This window comes from Thermobia domestica, chromosome 3, assembly GCF_964235325.1.
Source record: "Thermobia domestica chromosome 3, izTheDome1.hap1.1, whole genome shotgun sequence".
Taxonomy (NCBI): domain Eukaryota; kingdom Metazoa; phylum Arthropoda; class Insecta; order Zygentoma; family Lepismatidae; genus Thermobia; species Thermobia domestica.
The window spans coordinates 33772275-33793081 of NC_137456.1; the positions used below are offsets into that span (position 1 = coordinate 33772275).

Below are 20807 nucleotides of genomic sequence, written 5' to 3' on the forward strand. Positions count from 1 at the left end.
TCTTCTCCAATAAAAGCATAATTATGGGGAATTATACCAAAACTGAAACTGAACTGTTCTTATGGATTCAAATGGCTGAATGATAATCTGAAATTTACTTTTCAGTAGCCTTATTATAAAGTCATTTTCAGTCTAACACTCTCAGGTGCACGACCCACTCTTATCCACTCTGACACACCAGGCCCATACTATAAACGATTGGCCAAACAAAAGAATGGTACTTTTTCATAACATATATATTTGAGTTGAATTATATGTCGTGAAAGGAAGTTTTAACACAAATTATACAGGATAACTATAGTGCGCTGCTGTACGTGGAAATATTTCAACTCAGAAGCCATAATACCTAGAGAAGTGAAATTAGGACAAAGATAATCCAGTCAACTACAGCAATTTGAATACATTTTAAATTGCTCTGTTTCTGAGATGCTTTCGTTGTTTTCCATACAAAATACATGAATTTTTAACATTTAACCAAAGAAGCGGAATTTAGCTGAGCTTAAGGCAAATAAATACTTTTCTGGAATTCTCGATACTTCCAGTAGCTATCTTATAAAACGAATATTTCCCAATATCTCGAGTATTTCTTGGAATGTTTTAAGTAAACTAAAATAAAGTTCGGCTGATATTTAACTTGTAATAACGATTTTTGAGCGGAGGCGTACTTCGCAGCTCCATCTTTCAAAGTAGATACACCACTATATATTGGATATTCCTTAGAGTATTTTAGTACAATGAAGCAGTAGTAGTATTAGAAATAATAATAGTAATAGCAAATTGGTCTTCTTTCCCGTTGTACCGGCATTGTCTCCGAAAGAACACAGGGTTGCTTATGTCCAAGTTAGTCCGCGATTTCTCCCTCAAGAAACGTGGACAAAACATTTGCCATCATATTCTTTCTACCTCCATATTCATTTGAAATATAAAAGCGGAGTGGGCAATCAATGCATTCTCACATGTTGATAAGAGTGAACGCAGTACTGTATAATGCATTCTACTAATTTGTTCTGCTTGTGCAACTGATGAAAGCTCAATCTAACACGTGGGCATTCCTATTTGTTTACTCTCCTTTCATAATAAAAATAATTTTAGGTGGGTGTCTTTATTTTCGAGATAATTATTTCTCAAAGTTACACTAGCTGATTCCACTTTATTGTCCAAAGATTTGCGTCATTGGAACTGTCACTAATAAAATTAGCCTACTTGGAAACTTTGGAATTAACTCGGTCACTTTGGACATTTTACTTGTATTTGTACCAACTTGTCGATGCCAAACAAACTTGAATTTAAAGGCATTGAGAACTAAATATTCATCTCAGTGAGGCTGAAAACTATGGATTTTGCAGTAATATCGGTCTTTTTCGATCATTTTTGTTCGTTACTGTTTTCTTAGTCTTATTTCCAATGCTGAGACCACGTAAATCACAGCATCAGAAATGCCACTATTTATCTTCGCGGCCTTTAAGCTACGATTTGACGGTAATATTCGCCGCTTTGAATGTTAAGTGCTATCCCCTTTCATCTCCACCTCTTAACCCCTAAGCCCAGGAGGCTAACTTTGGTTTTAAATGGCATCTGAAACGTCACTATTGATCTTAGCGCTCCCGTTAACTATAAATTCGACAACAATATCGGGTTTAGATTATATTCCATTTTCATCCCCCGAAACTGGTGGTAAGGATGAACACCAAAATAGGCCTTTTTCCAGGTTGTAATTTATATGCGTACTAAATTTGGTTGAAATTGCTCGAAGACTTCAAGAGTTATTATGGCACATCCGCACACTTTGTATAGATAGATAAAATGAAATTCAAAAGTATCAATGCTTTTTTACGTAAACTGACAGTATAAAGCCTTTATCGTGTAATATAGGAGTAACTAAGGAATATAAATAATTTCTGAGTTATCATTCTTGTTATTGTTGTCGTGTTCAAACAAATACATATTTATATCATTTTTAATCTGAGGCTCTGAGGTTGATCCTAGATAGACACTATAGGTCTCGGCAGTATTTTGATACTTTACAAACCATTTGCTCACTCAATATTTGTTTGAAGGGCCTATTTCCACTACGGGCCAAAAAAAAAAAAAGGCGAAAGACGGGTAGAGCTAGTCAGATATAACTTATTCTATAAGTAATTATAATCTTTTATTTGAGTGTATGATGTAAATAAAATACCCCTACGTCATATGTTACCCAGGACCCAGAACATGTGTTCTCTCTCTCTCTCTCTCTGTCGCAATGAACGACAAATTTTTCTGCTATGTTTCTTTTTCCTCTTATGTGGAGTTGTTCTAAAAACATTCCTTGTAGTTCTCGTAATTCTCCAACAGAAGAAAGGTGTTGGAAAACACTACTGAACAATAGGCGTATAAATACGATATTGTCAAGAGATCTTAATAGTTTAATTTCTTTAATTTAAAATATTTTTCATTTTTATTTTCTGTTGTAAAAATCTCAAAAATTATTTGTCTTGGGTATGGTATGTATAACGTCAGAAAACAGTTTACAAATATGATTGGTGTAAATTGCCTGAAATGATGTTTTATCAATATGGGCTTTTCGTAATTTTTTTGTGCCGTTATGTATTTAGCGTTGTAACCCCAACACATTGCAATGGACAGTTTTATTGAAGTTATATGGAATGCAGAGTGCTGACATGACGCTTCAATTTAAGAGGAATTGGTTAACGAAGATTTCTTCATAGAAATCTTATACGTTAGTGTTCTAATGATTTTGACCCGAATTTTGGAAGCCACTTGCTTGGTTGCATAAATACTTGAGTCTATTTGGTCAGGAAAGGAGATAGCAGGAAGAGTAGAGCAAATCGGATCCAGTAGTTAATTCACGAAAATTAGAAAACAAGTTGAAAGTAGTGTCTTCGACAAGTGATAGTTATCAACAAATGAGCCTACAGTCTTGAATAGATTATAATGTTCGTTATGTGATTCAAGTATACATGAAGTTATAACAAGTAGACTGGTGTTAATTGTGAATATTCCAAAGATTGTGGCATTTTGCATAGTGAAACTTTTGAGATTTGGTGGTCATCACTGGCGCAAATACCTGTGGGTGAAAGAGACATATCCCCTCAAATATTGATACTGGGGGATTGCCCCTCTGAATAATATGATTTCAAATGTGTTTTTGGCGAGAAATGTCATGATTTGTGTTGGATTACCACAAAGATGAAATTGATATCCCCTAGTGAGCCCCAAAACTGCCCGTCTCCCAATGACAAAGTTAACTCTGCTCCCTGATTCTCGACAGCTTTCTGTTTCAAGTTCATAAATATTTTGAACATCGCTTAAAGATAAGATTATGGAAGAGGTCTTACCCGTCTCCCCCCCAATGCTGAAGGCAGGTTTGCGCCGCTGATGGTCATCTTCATCAGTGTTACAAGTATGAACCCGTTCACCTTTTTCGTCTTTTACATTGAGAACTATTCATACACTTGGAGTCACTCGAAAACACACTAATAACTTAAGTATGATACAAAATACATGACATCTTATGTTATAGAAATTTCTGTTATTTGCGTCTACGGTTCTATTTTGCCGACTCAAAACAGTGGTGGAGAATCCCTAAAAGTACCTCATAAGCATCTCATAGGTGCAATCTTTAAAACATTAGTAAAAAGGTATCTTGAGCTAATTCAAACAATCTGGGTTTATTCTAAGTACTTTATCAGCCTTAATGCTACATTCCAGACACAATTTTAAAGGAGTACCAACCCAGATTGACATAGCGGTGATGCTGCGATGCTTACGCGTTTGTTACGATCCCAAAATCTCCAAATATTTTACTAGTGTCGAATGACATGTTTGAAATGCTAAATATGGCTTACGCCTATAATACAGCTTAATTTAAAAAAATCAAAAGTTTCAAAAATTTGTAGATTTCATGTTATTCAATATTCAAGTAATTCCCACTCGGCCTACCTCCCTGATTAGGTTGAATAATAAGATTTGATACAAAAAGTAAATTAGTGTTAAGTAAATTTTGGGTTAAGTATTTCAGGTTTTATGTATTCAATGTCATGACAGAGAAGATCGTATTAACTCGTGCACAGAAAACATTAGAGGGAATTGATATAGGAATTGATCACATTTTTAAAATTACTACACCTCCTAGAGTAAGGAAACATAAGAAACAAGAAAGGGCGAATAATCAAATAGAAGAAATTAGTAATTGTTTAGAACAGAATATAGAGGAATTAGAAAAATCACAGTTTAAATTAGGTAGTTCTGAAGAACTCCCACCGGTAATGGTAGATTTTCCTAAAATTAATAATAATCAGTTAGATAATACAAACAAAACAAAAGATGTAAACATGGCGGATTCTAAAAGGAAAGTTGCTGTAAGTGTGTTTACAGATATTGGTAGGCCTCTGTGTGTTAAGATAAAAAATAACAATGACATGGTTTAATTTTTTGCTGAGTTTAATGATGCATGCGGAATTTCAGTCTACGATCTGGGAAAACGAAAAGCATTATTAACATCAGTGTTCAAATGCACAAGTAGACGATGGGTTAAATTGTTATTAAAAGGAAAGATTTAGACAACATTAGTCATAAGGATTTACAGAAGGAATTAATTGACTAATTCTTAAGTTCCAATTTTAATTTAGATTCAGAAGATAGAATTAGGGACATATTACAGAAAGAGGACGAACCGATAAAATAACTTTACATATGATATTTTAACCCTAGCTGAACGGTTAGATGACAAGATGTCAGATAAGAAGAAAATCGGTTTAATTGCATCAGGCTTGTTGTACAGAAAAGTATGGAATTAGAGGTAATTTTGGAAGAAGAGGGAATTAAAATCGAAACAAAGGTTCAGGTCGTGGTAGATTTCATACAAGTCTTAGAAGGAATTGGCTTAGCACTGCATTAGAGGAAGAAAATAGCTTCAAGTTATACTAATAAAACAATTCATTACGAGCAACTACATAATTTTCACCGATTACGTACCATTTGCCTACCATCTACGGGTGTCGGGTGGAAAGGTTACGCAATCAGAACGGAAGAACATAGGAACGCTTTCAAAATTTTAATTATAAATTCAATCACGAGTGATTTGAAGTGGGGCAGGAGCAGTTGTTCCTACTTGAATTTGAGTGATACAAATATTTTAATTAGTTATATACTAATGTACTAATAAAAAATTTGAAAATTCCTACATCGATGGAAAATCTTGACGTCCCACCCCCAAACAAAATTTCAAATTACGCTGATGTCGGAAAAGACCCTTAGGGAATCCTATACGGAGATGGAAGGTCCATATTGAGAGGAATCTCGCAGAAATATGAATACTATGTAGAAATTGGATCCAATTGCATAAGGACAGAGGAAGCCAATTAAGGCCGTTTGTGAATCCGACTTAGGTTATTGAGTTAACCCAATAATGTCAGTTTCAAGAGGAAATAATTAGATTTTAACTTTAAATAGCTAAGGCTTCAGTTAATGAAAATATATTTTGCTTCCAAGGAAATATTTTTTTCTATGTTTGTTCATGTATGTTTGATTATGTATACGATGTTCGAAAGGATATGGCGTCTCAGAGTGGCCTTTGATAGCAATAAGTGTGGATACACAACTGTGCATGACAGGTATATAATATTGTATAACATTTCCTACTCAAATTTAATTTTACAACTATTGTGTAACAAGGAACTGATAAAGAAGTTAAATACTAAGATATTTTTAAAATATTCCCAAGTTTTCAATTTTTCCTGTCTTTGGAAAAACTTTTAATATCATATTATAAAGTTCGTTCGATTTTTCACACGAGTAAACCTTCTGCGGGATTCCTATGGGACATTTCTCAGGTCTTTGCGACATAATCACAGGAATGCGTTTGGATATCGAAATATTGTATTGTCGTTGGCATATATCAATTAAAATTCAATTTTATGTCTTACATATTTCCATTATTTCTAAAATTTCTACTGTTGCAGGCACATCTCATATAACTCAAGGGAAATGCCGTCGATATTTCCAGTACACCTAAAGTTTATACAATAACACGTCCATCCCATTGAAATCCTAGCGAAATTCCGTGTGTGTTCCCATTATCGTAAAAGTTTCTATTGTAACAGGCACATCTCACTAAACTCAAGGGAAGTCTAGGATATTTTCATTACTTTTAAGGGATCCAATATCTGTGATCAATGTTACTGTGACGCTGTACTCCTTCACATAGATTTTTGAGAGATTAAGTCGGACACAACTTCTTCCTTATTGGTGATTATGCGCGACTGCGTCGAAGCAGGTGGCGGAGAGCTCGAAACGAAAATGTATTCAGTAATGGACAAGTCTGTTATTTCCCCGACTAGAATCACGTTCAGCCCGTTTGGGTGCTTGTTTGACAGCACATTTAGACGCACTAAAAACCTTTCAGCAGTTGTTAAAAACGCTGATGGAATATTGTAACTCAGTGCTATAACAATTCATTACCAACTTTGTGAGCGGCATGGATGCACGTTGCAGAGCATGTTTCCACAACAGACCTGAAAGGGATATTGGACTTATTCAGTAATGTGCGGAGGGCATGATGATCGCAGTGCTTTCAGTGTAAGTTATTGCTTCTGTGTAAAAGTCTTTTGCTCTTGTAATCACATGACTTTGTTATTTCCTGTGTTATACCATAATATTATTTGCTGTGTATGGTTTGAGTTTCATTAATCAATGGGGGCCGCGGTTGCACATCGCCAGATATGAAAGACCTGGTAAAAAAGACGTTCTTGAAAAGAATCATACTTGATAGTTCATTAATTTATCATATCGCTTAAAGCATAAAGGAACCTATGATACAGTTTAGTAGAACTATTTGCTACCCCACATATTATATGCTCGCTAGGGTTGCCTACACGCTAGCATATTATCTTGAGGTTAGAGACGAGGCAGTACAGTTAGTGACAAGTATTAGCTTGACTTGGACTATTAGGCTGACTTGAATTATTAGCCAGACTTGAACCATTGACTTAGCTTGTATTGTTAGCCTTCCCTGGACTATTAGTTTGTCTGTGAACTATTAGTGTAACTTGGACTATTAGTTTGTCTGCAAACTACTAGTCTGATTTGGACTTAGCTTGACTTTGGACTATTGGCCTGACTGGATATTAGCTTAACTTGGTCTATTAGCCTGATTCGGACTATTATAATGACTATGAACTATTAGAAGCATGGCTAACAGACTGATGCGTCTTACATTTATAAGAAGATAACAAGTACACAAAAATATATATGTAATACTACTACTAATAATAATTATTAGGTCCATTTTAAGAGAATGGTTAACATGATGGCTACCAGAGAGCTAACATACTAATATACTCTTATATTAGAAACACTAAACGAAAACTCTTGTACGAATGCGAATTTTTGAATTCCGTTTCTTGTGGTAGACAACTAGAGCTAAGTTATCTCGAAAGAGTTTGCTAATGAATACAATCCGTTAAACATGTTCAAAATGAAATGAAATCTTTGAGTTTTACGTCCCACGGTTATGTCGGTTAGGCTAAAGGAGACGGTGATGATGAGTAATGAGTGAAATATTGGAACGAAGAAAGTGGGAGGAAACGGGAGAACCCCGAGAAAACCCACGCACACGGTGTTTGTCCACCACAAAGTTCACTTGGCGGGGGCTGGGATCGAACCTGGGACCCCTAGCACCAGAGGTGAACGCTCTACCACTGAGCAACCGCGACTCCTCATTTACATGTTCAGCGGTAACAGTGACTTTAAAAGTGGGTAGTCATATCACGTTTAAAAACTATAACATTCCTTAGCGTCTATGCGACCTGGACGGTAGCCAAGAAATGTTGGTTGCTTATAATAAATTGATATATACCTAGGTAGCTTTTCTTACTGCAATTATCTTTACTGGATTTTTACTGAAGATAATCCGCTAACATCTTCACGGGTAACATTAAGTTTAATGGTGGCTATTCATATCCAGTTTAACACCTATAACTCTTTAGCGTGTATGCAACCTGTAGTAGCAAAGAAATGTTGGTTACGCATAACAAAAGGATATATAGTTTTTCTTTCTTCAATTATCTTAACCGAAATCGTTAATTAACACAATTCGTTTCCATAATCTCGGGTAATGATGACTTTAAAGATGGCTATCCATATCGAATTTTCTATTATTGAAACAAAGGTCGTAAAAGATCTGCATCTTGCAACTAGATTGCAGCAAACATCCTGCAGCGGTTGACATCTACCGGAGGAAATTGAAACTTCGATATAGAAATATATATTTCGTGTGGTTCTGTTTAGTCATCAAACGGTTTATTTTTAGTTTTAGAGATAACAAATCAAATCCCAGGGCTCCACATCGACAGCTCAAAATTGACGTCGCCCTAATATTATAATAAAGCATTGTATGATTTTTTTTTTTTTTTACAAAAATGCTACAAAAAAGGTTACATTAAGAACTTAAAATTACATTAAGAATTTAATGTAGTTTAGTTAAATGTCGTTTTCAAAACGTTAAAGAAAATGTTGAGCAGAACTTAGGATTGAACCTCGTTTTATTAGTTGCGGCTTTCTCACGTTTATGGAAATAACGTTAAAATTGATTTGGTGCACCTGATTTTTTTCTCCAGCGATGATTACTGAAGATAGGAATGATCGTTCATTTACCAAGTTGAATACCTAGATAACTAGAAATGAATTAGAAATTTACGTGGCAGATTCCAAACTGAACATCTTAAGTTAAATGAGCATTCAACATGAACTTTTACAAAAATGTTAACTTAAGTGTCTTAATACATGATTTTAAAATATCATAATGTAGGATAATCCTGTGGAAAGGTAAGGAGACTTGCATTAACATCTATAGCGATCCTCTCTCCCCCCGAAAAAAATACAAGGCGCAAAAAGATGGGCACGAGGTACGGTGTGATGTCATGTGTTCCTCCACCTTTTCAGATGCACTTTTAACCCTGAAAATGATCATTTTTTAAAATTAGATTTAACATGGAGGTAGCTTGTAGCTGGAAATGAATGAAATTTTGTATTATTATTGATATTATTATTATTATATGAACCTACACAGCGCAGTGTTCACATATGAGTACGAATGTCCTGGTATTCCTCGCAACATATGTACACCTTGTCTCATAAAGCTTGGCCGCCCTGAGGAAAAAGATCTAAGTCCAACTTCGGGTATCTCCGGAGAAAGGTAAACGAGTTTCGAACCTCCAAACCAACCTTTGCAATCGGGAAAAATTTCGCTTCTTCGGATGGCGCTTCTTCTGTCTCACTTCTCTTTTCTTTCTCGTACATGAAACTGTGTTTGTGATAGCTACGCGGATAAAAATACCGTTTTGAGGAGTTTTAAGCTAATCTTGCAAGAAAACAAAACCAGATATGCGTGTTGTTTCAAGGTCTGTAGTATATTTGGAACGCCCTCTTCCTTTTTGCCAGTAAAAATGAAGGGAAAGATTTTATTTTTAAGCTTACCACCGAAACTCTGAGCACCGGATATATATATACCAATAATGTGTTCTTCTTCCGCCGACAAGAAAAGAAACAATTGAGGTACGAGCAAAAGCAAAAGTGGACCAGAGTTTTCCCTCTTTCCCATGCATCACATTAGAGAAGGAAGAAATACTTATTGCTCTTGCGGTCAACATGAGTTTGAAGTTTTGGATCCTACAGCCTCCCCAACCAAAGGCAAGAATGAATACAAGTATGTGCTTTCATGTGCAGTAGCCTTTTTTAAAATAGCTAATAAAGAACTAGAACTGGGAAATTTGTTCTCAGGAAAACACTGGAAACCTACACCATCACTAGAACAGAATGGTTGTTGAAAAGGAATAAAGGCAACGAGGGAAAATATAGAGGAAATTCAAGTTAGTATACATTCGCGCTTGCGGGGTCAATGTCATATATGTTTTTCTTCTGCGGCTGTCGGCGTTCAGATTCGTTTAGGAAATCAAGTTTTATAGCTCATTGGGCATAGGAAAACATAGATGCTCCTCTGTTGGCCATAGCCACATAGGGTCCGGCGTTAAATTGACAACAATAAATCACTTTGGTTAATTTCGATTTTCAAACAATCGAAGAGTTGCATAGGTTCTATTTGGCTGTAAAGGAAATCAAAAAAATAGACAGGGCAGGGACTTAAGAGTTGTTCACAGCAAGTTATTTGTGGATGAGCCCTTTAGTGTTCTCTCGTGTTGAGTTGATGGTAGGTGTTAAAATGAAAAGAATAAATTGATGGTTGGTCGGGTAACACTAGTTTACAGAGGACAAATTGCTGAGTTACAAGATAGACATAGTTTGTGTTGCTGTTAATGCTTCTTGTGTTCCATGTAAGACTTTGTAGAGATTTCTTTATAGCATATATTACGTTAAATATATTAAACTTCATCCACTGCTATTTTTTCACTGCATAAACCACGCTCTGCGATCTTAAATGGTATAAAAGTAGGTTTACGTTCGTTCTTACGCGGAGTGCAGTTTACACCGGTGCAAACCAAATATCTACTTATATCGATCAATATTCTGGTAGTTTCTTATGTGGAATCATAAATCTATGAGTGTTTATAATTTATGAACATTTTTGTTCGTGTAGCTAATCTTAAACATGAAAGTGCGTGTCTGTAGTACCATTTACGTACAGCCGTCATAATGGAGAAACAACTAATTATATTGTCATTTTATGCTTCCATTACGAAACAAGAGGAACAGAGACCGCCAAATATAACTGCAAGTGAAGGCACTTCATCGGGTAAGGTAAATCTTTCCGATGATGTGAATACCGATATATGAGTTCAGCAAAAAAACGTGCTAAATGTGACGCTAATAGTATTGTTTTCACAGAGTCGGGAAACGGGAGAAGTGCAAATGTCGGTGATTGTGTTAAATTATCTCGTTTTAATAACTGGAAGTGCAGACCATATTTGGCAATAAACAAAATGAAATTAATTATTTGTTCCGTGTGCAGTGACATTCGATCTCTTAATGTAGATGGTATGGAACGCGTACGTATCGACAATGCGTTTATAGACGATGTATCTGCAAATAACCCCAAGAAACTTTATGACAAATTTGGCGATCTTAGAAGATGCAAGTCCCACCTCAAGTGCATGGAAATAATGGATAATCGGAATTAACAGCACATTGAGGAACCCCCCCAAGAAAGCACGAGTGCATGGAACCTTCAAAGTGAAGAAAAAATTACAGCAGCAGCAACACTCATGCGTATTCCATATATGATTGCTAAAGAAAATTTCTCTTTCTTCACACATTCTTCTTTCGTTGAACTTCAGAGATTAAATGGGGTTTCCGTGGGAAATATGTTATACTCCGTTCATGCGTGCAGAAACATGATAATGTTTATTGCTGAGGGGGTAAAAAAAAAAAAAGCTTGCTAAGTTTATTGTGGAGTCAGGAGAAAAATTTATTATTTTAGTTGATGATAGCACGACAACACTTAATAAATCTTGTATGATAATTAATTTTCGTATAGTTTTTAAAGGTGTTGCGTGTAGCTATTTTTTTCAAATTGTCGAGCTTAATAACAATACAGCAGAAGCTATATTAGAAAGCTTCTTAGAGATTTTATCTAACCATGGCATAACGGAAAACGTTCTGAAGAATCACCTTGTTGGCTTATCAACAGATTGCGCCACAGTGATGCAGAATTGTTACAGTAGAGTTGCATAAAGATTAGATGAACTTTTGACCAACGATCTAATTGTAGTTCACTGTATGAATCATAACCTTGAGCTTACAGCTCAAGGTGGGATTAAATGTGTCTCTGATGTGTATCATATGCAAGCATTTATGGATGTTTTATATTCAGTGTTTTCTCATAGCCCAAGAAATCAGGGAGTACTTAAACAATTATTAGAAGAACTGTAGACAAATATTCGGAAATGAGGTCGCATGTTTGGAGTACGTTGAATTGCATCTTCATTCAATTCTGTGCCGTCACTGTGGGAAATATACATTGCATTGTGCAGTTTTATGGTTAAATGTAGTAGAGATACATCCCATCCGATGCGTGAGAGATCGAAATTCGAGGGTTAATAAAGAAGCTAACCAGCTGATTATTTATAAGGGAAGTTATATTAATCTTTGATATTCTTTAAGTTTTGAGAGGTCTTGCAGAACAAAAGTGCCTCTGCAGTTGAAGCCAAATGAGAAAACGATTTGGTATTTCAATCAATTTGTGCGTTAATGACTGTTGATCCCGAGATCAAAAAATGCTCTTAATGAATTAGAGCAAAGAAATAGACATTCAAAGGAATGTCCGTCACTAAGCCTATTGCTAGTGATAAAACAGAATTTGACCCTTTCCGATTGAAATTTCTTGAATCCCGTTTAGACAACATCCGTTTTCCAAGTAAGGAGTTTTTCGTTGATGCTTGAGTGTTAAATCCTGCTTCTTGACCTGTTGATCAAAATGAACTAGTGTTCTTCGGAGATGATGCAATCCCTCGATTATCCAAATTGTTGAAACAGTCAATGAATGGTGTTTCCTTCGTAGTGAAAGAATTATGTTTGTACAAGAACAATCCTTCATATATGTCTCCAGTTGTTCAACAACTTAATAAAGCTGTAGAAGTAATACCGATTTCAACTGCAGAATGTGAACGTGGGTTTAGCGCTATGAATCAAACATTGAATAATCTGGGGAATAGTATGCGGATTGTAACATTTTGCAAGCTCATTTCTGTATCTATAAATGGTCCACATTTGCGTTTCTTTAATGCCGAAAAATATGCAAAAATGCAGATAAAATTGAAGTGTCACAGTACTACAGATAATCGAACCAAGAAAGCAAGTAATGCCGCAAAATGTTCCCATGTATCTCACCTTTTCAACTAAAACGTAAGTAAAGTTTTTCATTACTTGGTAAAAGTTTACAACAAACGTAAGTAAAGTTTACAACAAACTAAAGTTGTTTATCTTTAAGTTTTTCATTAAAGATAAACAACTTTAGTTTGTTGTACGTACCTACTTTTTATCTTACTCTATCTTTAATACATTTTCTCTTATTGTTTTATTACTTTTGATAATTAATGTTTTGTTTAGCTAAATTTTGAATTTGAACATAAACTATTACTCTGATTAGAGGGGTTTCCAGGAAATATTTTTGGGCAACTCAAAACTTTGAAGCTCTACTACCCCTAATGTTATGCAAATGCTCTACACAATGTGATCTTCCTACCCCTACTGATAAATTAAGAAATCGAACCCTGGTATGTTCCATCATAATTCTAGCATGCCTGGAGTAATTTTAACTTCTCTGCAATTGGCAAAAACATTTATGAGGTGTGTTTTGCAAGTAAACTGCTTACATTCAGCACATCGGATTTTAAACCAGCCTCCTATATCCTACTTCCAGTGTAAAAAAGAGTGCTGTCGAGTAAGCTATTGGGAGTTGGAGGTATATATATATATATATATACAGTGAAAGCGATCGATATTAGTGTCGAATTGACTGTTCTCATTGTTGCAGATCATAACTACAACTCCGATAGCGTTAAGATCCAAATTCAACTCTCATCGTACAGCTCCTTTGTATATATAACCTCAATAGGATTTTAGCGTAGAATTTGTCTCATCAGTTTAACCCATACGGAAGGGACAAAGCCGTGATTTTTGATCGTTTCTTCTTTTCTATATACCCAAAATTTCTGCCAATGGGCATGAAAGATGTCCTGGAATTGAGAAGTATAAATAAATACACTGAAAACAGACTTACGATATATCAGCCAACAAGATGCAGCCGAAGCGCAGATCCAGTCCAGAATGCCCTGTTGTCGAAATAGACATGGAATAAGATTGTTCCGTTGGATCTACCCCTATACCTGATGCGGAAGGTGTACCTTCACTATCACTGTCGCTGCTACATGTAGCTCCTAACTCCCGCATATAAATCAAGACACAAGAGGCGGTATATTCAGAGCCATTGTTTTCAGATAAACATTGACTTGTGACATGGTTACTCGAATCTTTGTCGGCATCAGCTATCTTTTCACTCTGTAGTAAGCTTTCTGGCAGAAAAGTAGCAGCGCCGCTCGTGGAGCAGACGCGGAATGAATTTGACTTAACAACATCTGCTCCCAAATGTGGACTTAACAACTTCTCTTCTGAAAATCACACTTCCTTGCTAAGGACAGGTATGTGATTTGAACGATTTAGTGACGTCTGATTCCTTTAATATTTAACAATGATGTAGACCTGTATTGCAGGATATTTATCGTGCACTTAACATTTCTTCTAAAACTTAACAACTTCTGATTCTGAGTGCGTCAATTATATAATATGTCAAATGATTTTAAAAATCTTACATTTTGTACTAGATTTGTGAGTCTCACAATTTTTATTTCTTTCCGTAATTTTCTTCCTTGCAATTGGCAAAAACATTTATGAGGTGTGTTTTGCAAGTAAACTGCTTACATTCAGCACATCGGATGGTGGTTTTTTATCCTTGTTCTTTTACATATCTGGCATCGTCCAGCCCTCCGGTTGACAGGTTCTGGCGGCATTGCCACTGGGACACCAATTGACTGTTTTCATCAGTCTTTAATTCCCCTTCAAACAGATGTACTCTGTGTGTCTTCCGTTAATGTAAAAGGTAAGAATTATCTTGTTATGTTGGTCTGAATAGCAGAGTAGATACAACTTCGTAGATTATGTATGAGTATTCTCCGTAATTTTTCAAACTTGCGTAGAAAATTCAAGGGAGCCATTTTCTTATCTTTCTGCTACATGAGTACTGAACAGGCATTTGCTTGAATATATCAACTCCTCATTTGGTGCATTTGTAGAAATGGACAATTTCTTACAAAATAGTATCTCCCTGAAAGGTACACGCTTGATCCATGTTCGATAGAACAAGTACAATCGTATTTTTCATTGACACATAAGAGACTATTATCAGTTGTTTCTCATATAAAAACAAGGAAATTTCACCAGATCTCTTTCTTAGGATTTCATGTGGAATCAGACCTTTATTCTAGTTGAAAACACGTCTGACATAAAATATCTTCCAGAAAGTCTGCCTCGTTTTCACTTTCATACATTTCCGCGGATTCATCCGGCTCACAAGAACGTTCATTCCACTATTTCTTTCCCTTCTCATTATTCACTTCTTCTTTATCCCAGCTGTCATAATCGTTTGACGTATAATTAAAATTTCATCTCATTTTGATGAAAACGGGACAGTATTGAAAGGTCACCTCTGGTATACAGGGTCAATGGTGCGATCCCAGATCGTTGAAATCGAGCAATGTGGTAGACAAACAACGTGTGCGTAGCTGGCTTCGAGGTTCTCCCATTTTATTCATATCTCGTCGTTACTGTCTGGTTTAGCCTTGTTGGCTTAGCTGTAGGACATACATATTTGATTTCATTAAATTTTCATATCAAAATGAAAACGGTAGCATATAACGAAACGCGGCTATCTGGAAACAATATAGCGTCTAATTGCAACATATCATGTGTACCAACAGCAATGTACCAGATCCGAACGTTGTTTATATATACTATTATTTCCGGTTTCTGATATTTTTGAACTATTATTGCCATAGAACAAAAACTATAACGCAAAACAAAAGACTGTTTTCAGCGAAGGATTCAATATCTCAATACAATATATAATGACTATCGTCAACAATCTCGAAGTAGGAAGTGGGGCCGCTGTGGCTCACTTGTAGAGTGTTCCCCTCTGGAGCATGGGATTGTTGGATCAATCTCAGCCAGATTGAACTTTCTGGAGAAGAAACAACTTGTGTGTAGTTTTCTCGGTATTTTCCCTTTCCTCCCACGTCCTTCATTCCACCATTTCTTTCATTTCTCATCATAAGTGTCGCTTTAGTCTAGCTGGCAGAACCGTAGTACGTAGAGCTAAAGAATTTCAAAATTTCAAGTTTTTTACATTTACAGTTACGTCCAATTAGGGAAATCTTTTTTTTTTTTTTTTTTTAAGAGCAAAAACGCTTTAATGTGCTAACTTGCCGTTTCTTGTGATAGATACGGCATTCAGAGATAATGTTTATTTCCTCCGTCGAAATTCAATTCAAACTGAAATTCATTAGAATTACCCATATGTGGTTTCAACAATTATTCCCACAGAACAAACACGATAATAGATACCGAGAAGTCTTTTCTTCAGAGGTTTTAACGTTCGAAAGCAGCATTACTATTTACAGCACTATACGAGAACCGGAAATCTTAGATTTACAATTCCAGCCTGAAAACTAATGTCCGTATAGCGAAACCGTAAAGAGATAGGTGTGTGTTCTTTTGTAGTCGAGTTAGTTTGCCAAGAAAATGTTCCATGTTTCCCGTTTAAGTTCTATTGAAACAAGCAGTTGTGAAAATGACTGGTTTACAGTTTCAAGTTGTGTTGACATAAAACTAAAATTGTATCAATTTGCGTGGAATTTTTTTATTTACGAAAACTTCAGTGTCTCAAGACAAATTTGCATAACTATCGACAACACTTTTGCAAACCTGAAAGTGGTTCAAACTTACTATTATTACCAGTTTCGATATTCATTTCTATAGAACAACAACGATAAAAATATATCAGACAAGCTGGATGTTAACTTTAAGTACTGAGAAATATTTTGCTGCTTGTTTATATCTTTTTTAAATAAAGACATTTTCAATACACTTGTGCATGTGACCGTTTATTTTAAATAATAAGCTCATGTGTTAAATTTTCTTAATGTAATAATGGAGACACAATTGATGATAATTTTTGACGTACACTTCTAAGCCTCCGTTTGATACGAATTTCAATTTAACTAACGTGACAAAACTCAGTTAAAGATAGCACTCAACATATTAGATAATTTATTTTTTTAAATAGTTGAACTTCCTTTTTTTTAAAATCAAATCTGTTTCTTTTAATTTCTTAATATTGAGAGTGTAGCATCTGAAATGATTAGCCATTTCTCAAAATATTTAGTTTGGGAAGAGTGTCTTTTTCTTAGAGATATATATCAATAGACAACTGGTTTGTAATGGGATTTTAAATGCATCCCAGAGCATTCAAATACTTTCAGAAACACTAACACAGATTAGTATACTGCTTGATATAACGTATTTTCTGCAAAATTTTAAAAATCTTTATAGCGTTATCTTATTTCTTCGTTATATCTAATTGAAAAGTGTTTGGTTAGTATAATTGCAAAATCCCCTCGCAATTACTAAATTTTGTACCACAAAATTAATGATATAGAACATAAGAACATACAGTGATTGCTTGCCACGATTTTCACCTATAATAATCATATCTTTATTCCATAGTGTAACATATGTACCTTGGTGTGTATTTGAATTAAATATGGTAACTGACATACAATTTGAGGTAGTAAAGGAAAGGACATCCTGTGGAGAATACAAATAATACTAAAACATCTCAATAGTTCACATTTCCTTATATTTACTAGATCTCATGTAATAGAACAGTAATATGAAACGTGAGATTATTTTTTTATTTTTTATTTTATTATTATTATTATTATTATTATTATTATTATTATTTTGTATTTTTCAAGCAAGCCTCTGTATTTCTTTGGTGTTTGGTATGTGTAGCTAAATTTTCACTTTCTTCTTTACTCATTTTTTTTCATGGTTCATGAACATATTCTCTGCACTGAACCGTGTATATTTATTAGACAAAAGAAAACAATTTCTCATTCAGAGGAGGAATCTCAGGTTTTCAAGGAGTTTAAAAAAGGATTTACTCAATCCCATTTACGAAGACATACGTTAACACATGAAAGTGCTCAATATTATGTTTACCAAAATAGTAAAAATGTAGTTCGCGGATATTCAACTTCGACTAGTCACATGCTAAACCATACTGGTGAGGAATCTCACACATGCCAACCGTATGCTAAAGGATTCAATAAACGTACAAATTTGGCGACACATATGATCATGCATTCAGATAAAAGAAACCGGACATGCCACGCGTGTGGGAAGATACTTGGTCGACCTTCGGAACTATCTAGACATATGTTAATACATACTGGAGAAAGGCGTCACAAATGCCAAAAGTGTGAGAAGGAATATAGTCAACGATCCAGTTTAGCTAAACATATGTTAATACATACAGGTTTAAATAATTACACATGTGAAATGTGCAGCAAGAAATTTAGTCGACGTTCCAATTTAGCTAAACACATGTCATCACATACATGTGAAAAGCCATACAAATGCGAAGAGTTTGGAAAGGGATTTAGTGGACGTTCCGACCTAGCGAAACACATGTTAATACATACAGGTGAAAAGCCTCACAAATGCCAAGAGTGTGAAAAGGGATTTATTAGACGTTCCGATTTAGCGAAACACATGTTCATACATTCAGGTGAAAAGCCTCACACATGCAAAGAGTGTGGGAAGGGATTTAGTTATCGTTACCATTTAGGTAGACACATTTTAATACATACAGGTGGAAAACCTCACAAATGCCAAGAGTGTGGGAAGGGATTTAGTCAACGTTCCAATTTAGGTAGGCACATGTTAATATATTCAGGAAAAAAGCCTCTCACTTGCCAGGAGTGTGGAAAGGGATTTAGTAATCGTTACCATTTAGGTAGACACATGTTAATACATACAGGTGAAAAGCCTCACAAATGCCAAGAGTGTGGAAAGGGATTTAGTAATCGTTACCATTTAGATAGACACATGTTAATACATACAGGTGAAAGGCCTCACAAATGCCAGGAGTGTGAAAAGGGATTTAGTGGACGTTCCGACCTAGCGAAACACATGTTAATACATACAGGTGAAAAGCCTCACAAATGCCAAGAGTGTGGAAAGGGATTTAGTCTACGTTCCAGTTTAGGTACTCATATCATAATACATACAGGTGTAAATTATCACATCTGTGAAATGTGCGGCAGGAAATTTAGTCAACGTTCCAATTTAGTTAAACACATTTTAATACATACAGGTAAAAAGCCTCACAAATGCCAAGAGTGTGAAAAGGGATTTACTGGACGTTCCGATTTAGCGAAACACATGTTAATACATACAGGCGAAAGGCCTCACAAATGCCAAGAGTGTGAAAAGGGATTTATTGGACGTACCGATTTAGCGAAACACATGTTAATACATTCAGGTAAAAAGCCTCACAAATGCAAAGAGTGTGGGAAGGGATTTAGTTATCGTTACCATTTAGGTAGACACATTTTAATACATACAGGTGAAAAGCCTCAAAAATGCCAAGAGTGTGGGAAAGAATTTAGTCAACGTTACAATTTAGGTACACACATGTTAATACATTCAGGTGAAAAGCCTCACAAATGCCAAGAGTGTGAAAAGGGATTTACTGTACGTTCCGATTTAGCGAAACACATGTTAATACATACAGGTGAAAAGCCTCACAAATGCCAAGAGTGTGGGAAAGGATTTAGTCAACGTTCCAATTTAGGTACACACATGTTAATACATTCAGGTTAAAAGCCTCACAAATGCCAAGAGTGTGGAAAGGGATTTAGTCAACGTTCCAGTTTAGGTAAACATATGTTAATACATACAGGTGTAAATTATCATACAAGTGAAATGTGCGGCGAGAAATTTAGCCAACATTCAAGATTAGCCACACACATGTTAATAAATACTGGCGAAAAACCTCACAAATGCTAAGATTGTGAAAACTGATTTACTGGACGTTACGATTTAGCGAAACGCATGTTAATACATTCAGGTCAAAAGTCTTACAAATGCTAAGAGTGTGGGAAAGGAAATACTTGACGTTCCGATTTATCTAGACACGTGTCAATTCATACAGGTAAAGATCCTCATTATATCCAAGAGTGAGGGAAGGGATTTACTGAACGATCCAATTTAGCGAAACACATCCACGTGAAAAGCCTCTCAAACTCAAAGAGTGTGAAAAGGGATTTAGCCAACGTTCCGATTTAGCTAAACACTTGTGATATCTTCCACGTGGAAAGCCTTATAAATGTCAAGAGTGTGGTAAGGGATTTAGACAAAGTTCCAATTTTGCTGAACACATTTTAATACAAAGCGTTGAAAAGTCTCGCAAACGCCAAAAGTGTGATAAGGGATTTAGCCAACATTCCGATTTAGCTAAACACATGTAATTCCTAAGGTGCTCCAGAAACCGGTTCAGAGAAATCAGTTGCAGTGTCTGGGTGAATTTAAAAGCTTGCCCGGTATTTTTATATATATTGCTTACATTTTTGTGATTTTACAGTAAATGTAAAAATGAATGCTTGCATGTCGGTTCTTCTAGCATAGACATTCATAGAGTAGAGTTTTATTATTTTTAACTTGTTGTATCGAAAACAATAAAGTTTGGAAGAAAACGTAGCCTTTTTATAAATGTTTGGTTAAAAACTTTAAGTGCGGAGAAGGAAGCATCAAAGAAGTAAGGTTAATTTAAAATTTTCAGACTCCCACATATGTATATAAAAACATCATGTAATGATTATAAAACCAAACACAATTCGACCCTTTCTTGCACCCATTTGAAAACGTGAAGAATATTAATATTTGTTTGCATATATTGTTATTGTAGACAGTTCCCATAATGCCCACCGACTTTGATTTTAAAAAAAATTGAGAAATTCCACTTTTTGTTTCGTGCTCAATATGAAGGCTTTCTTATACTACCATTAAGAAACCCATATACATCATATTACGAACTAATCATTATGGAACAATTTCATTTGTTACACGCAGCAGAGAGACCAATATTTGAAATTTTTATTTACATTTTTCTCTTTATAAATAATTTTGTGAGTAATTGTGCATTCAGTATAAAGGTGCAATCAGATTCTCTCTCC

At 35.3% G+C, this 20807-nt stretch overlaps 1 protein-coding gene across 2 annotated transcripts in view; it reads left to right on the forward strand.

The window, feature by feature from the left end:
- LOC145680262 (uncharacterized) overlaps positions 1-20604 on the forward strand; it is a 30206-nt gene extending 9602 nt beyond the window's left edge. Inside the window, exons 2-3 of one of the 2 annotated variants that reach the window (XM_081750608.1) lie at positions 17664-18106; positions 18275-20604. In XM_081750608.1, coding sequence (XP_081606734.1) covers positions 17664-18106; positions 18275-19455 — 1624 coding nt within the window. In that variant the 3' untranslated portion in view covers positions 19456-20604. Of the gene's footprint in view, positions 1-17663 lie in introns of both variants that reach the window. The other variant, XM_081750606.1, reaches the window with a different exon arrangement.
- The last annotated feature ends 203 nt before the right edge of the window (positions 20605-20807 follow it).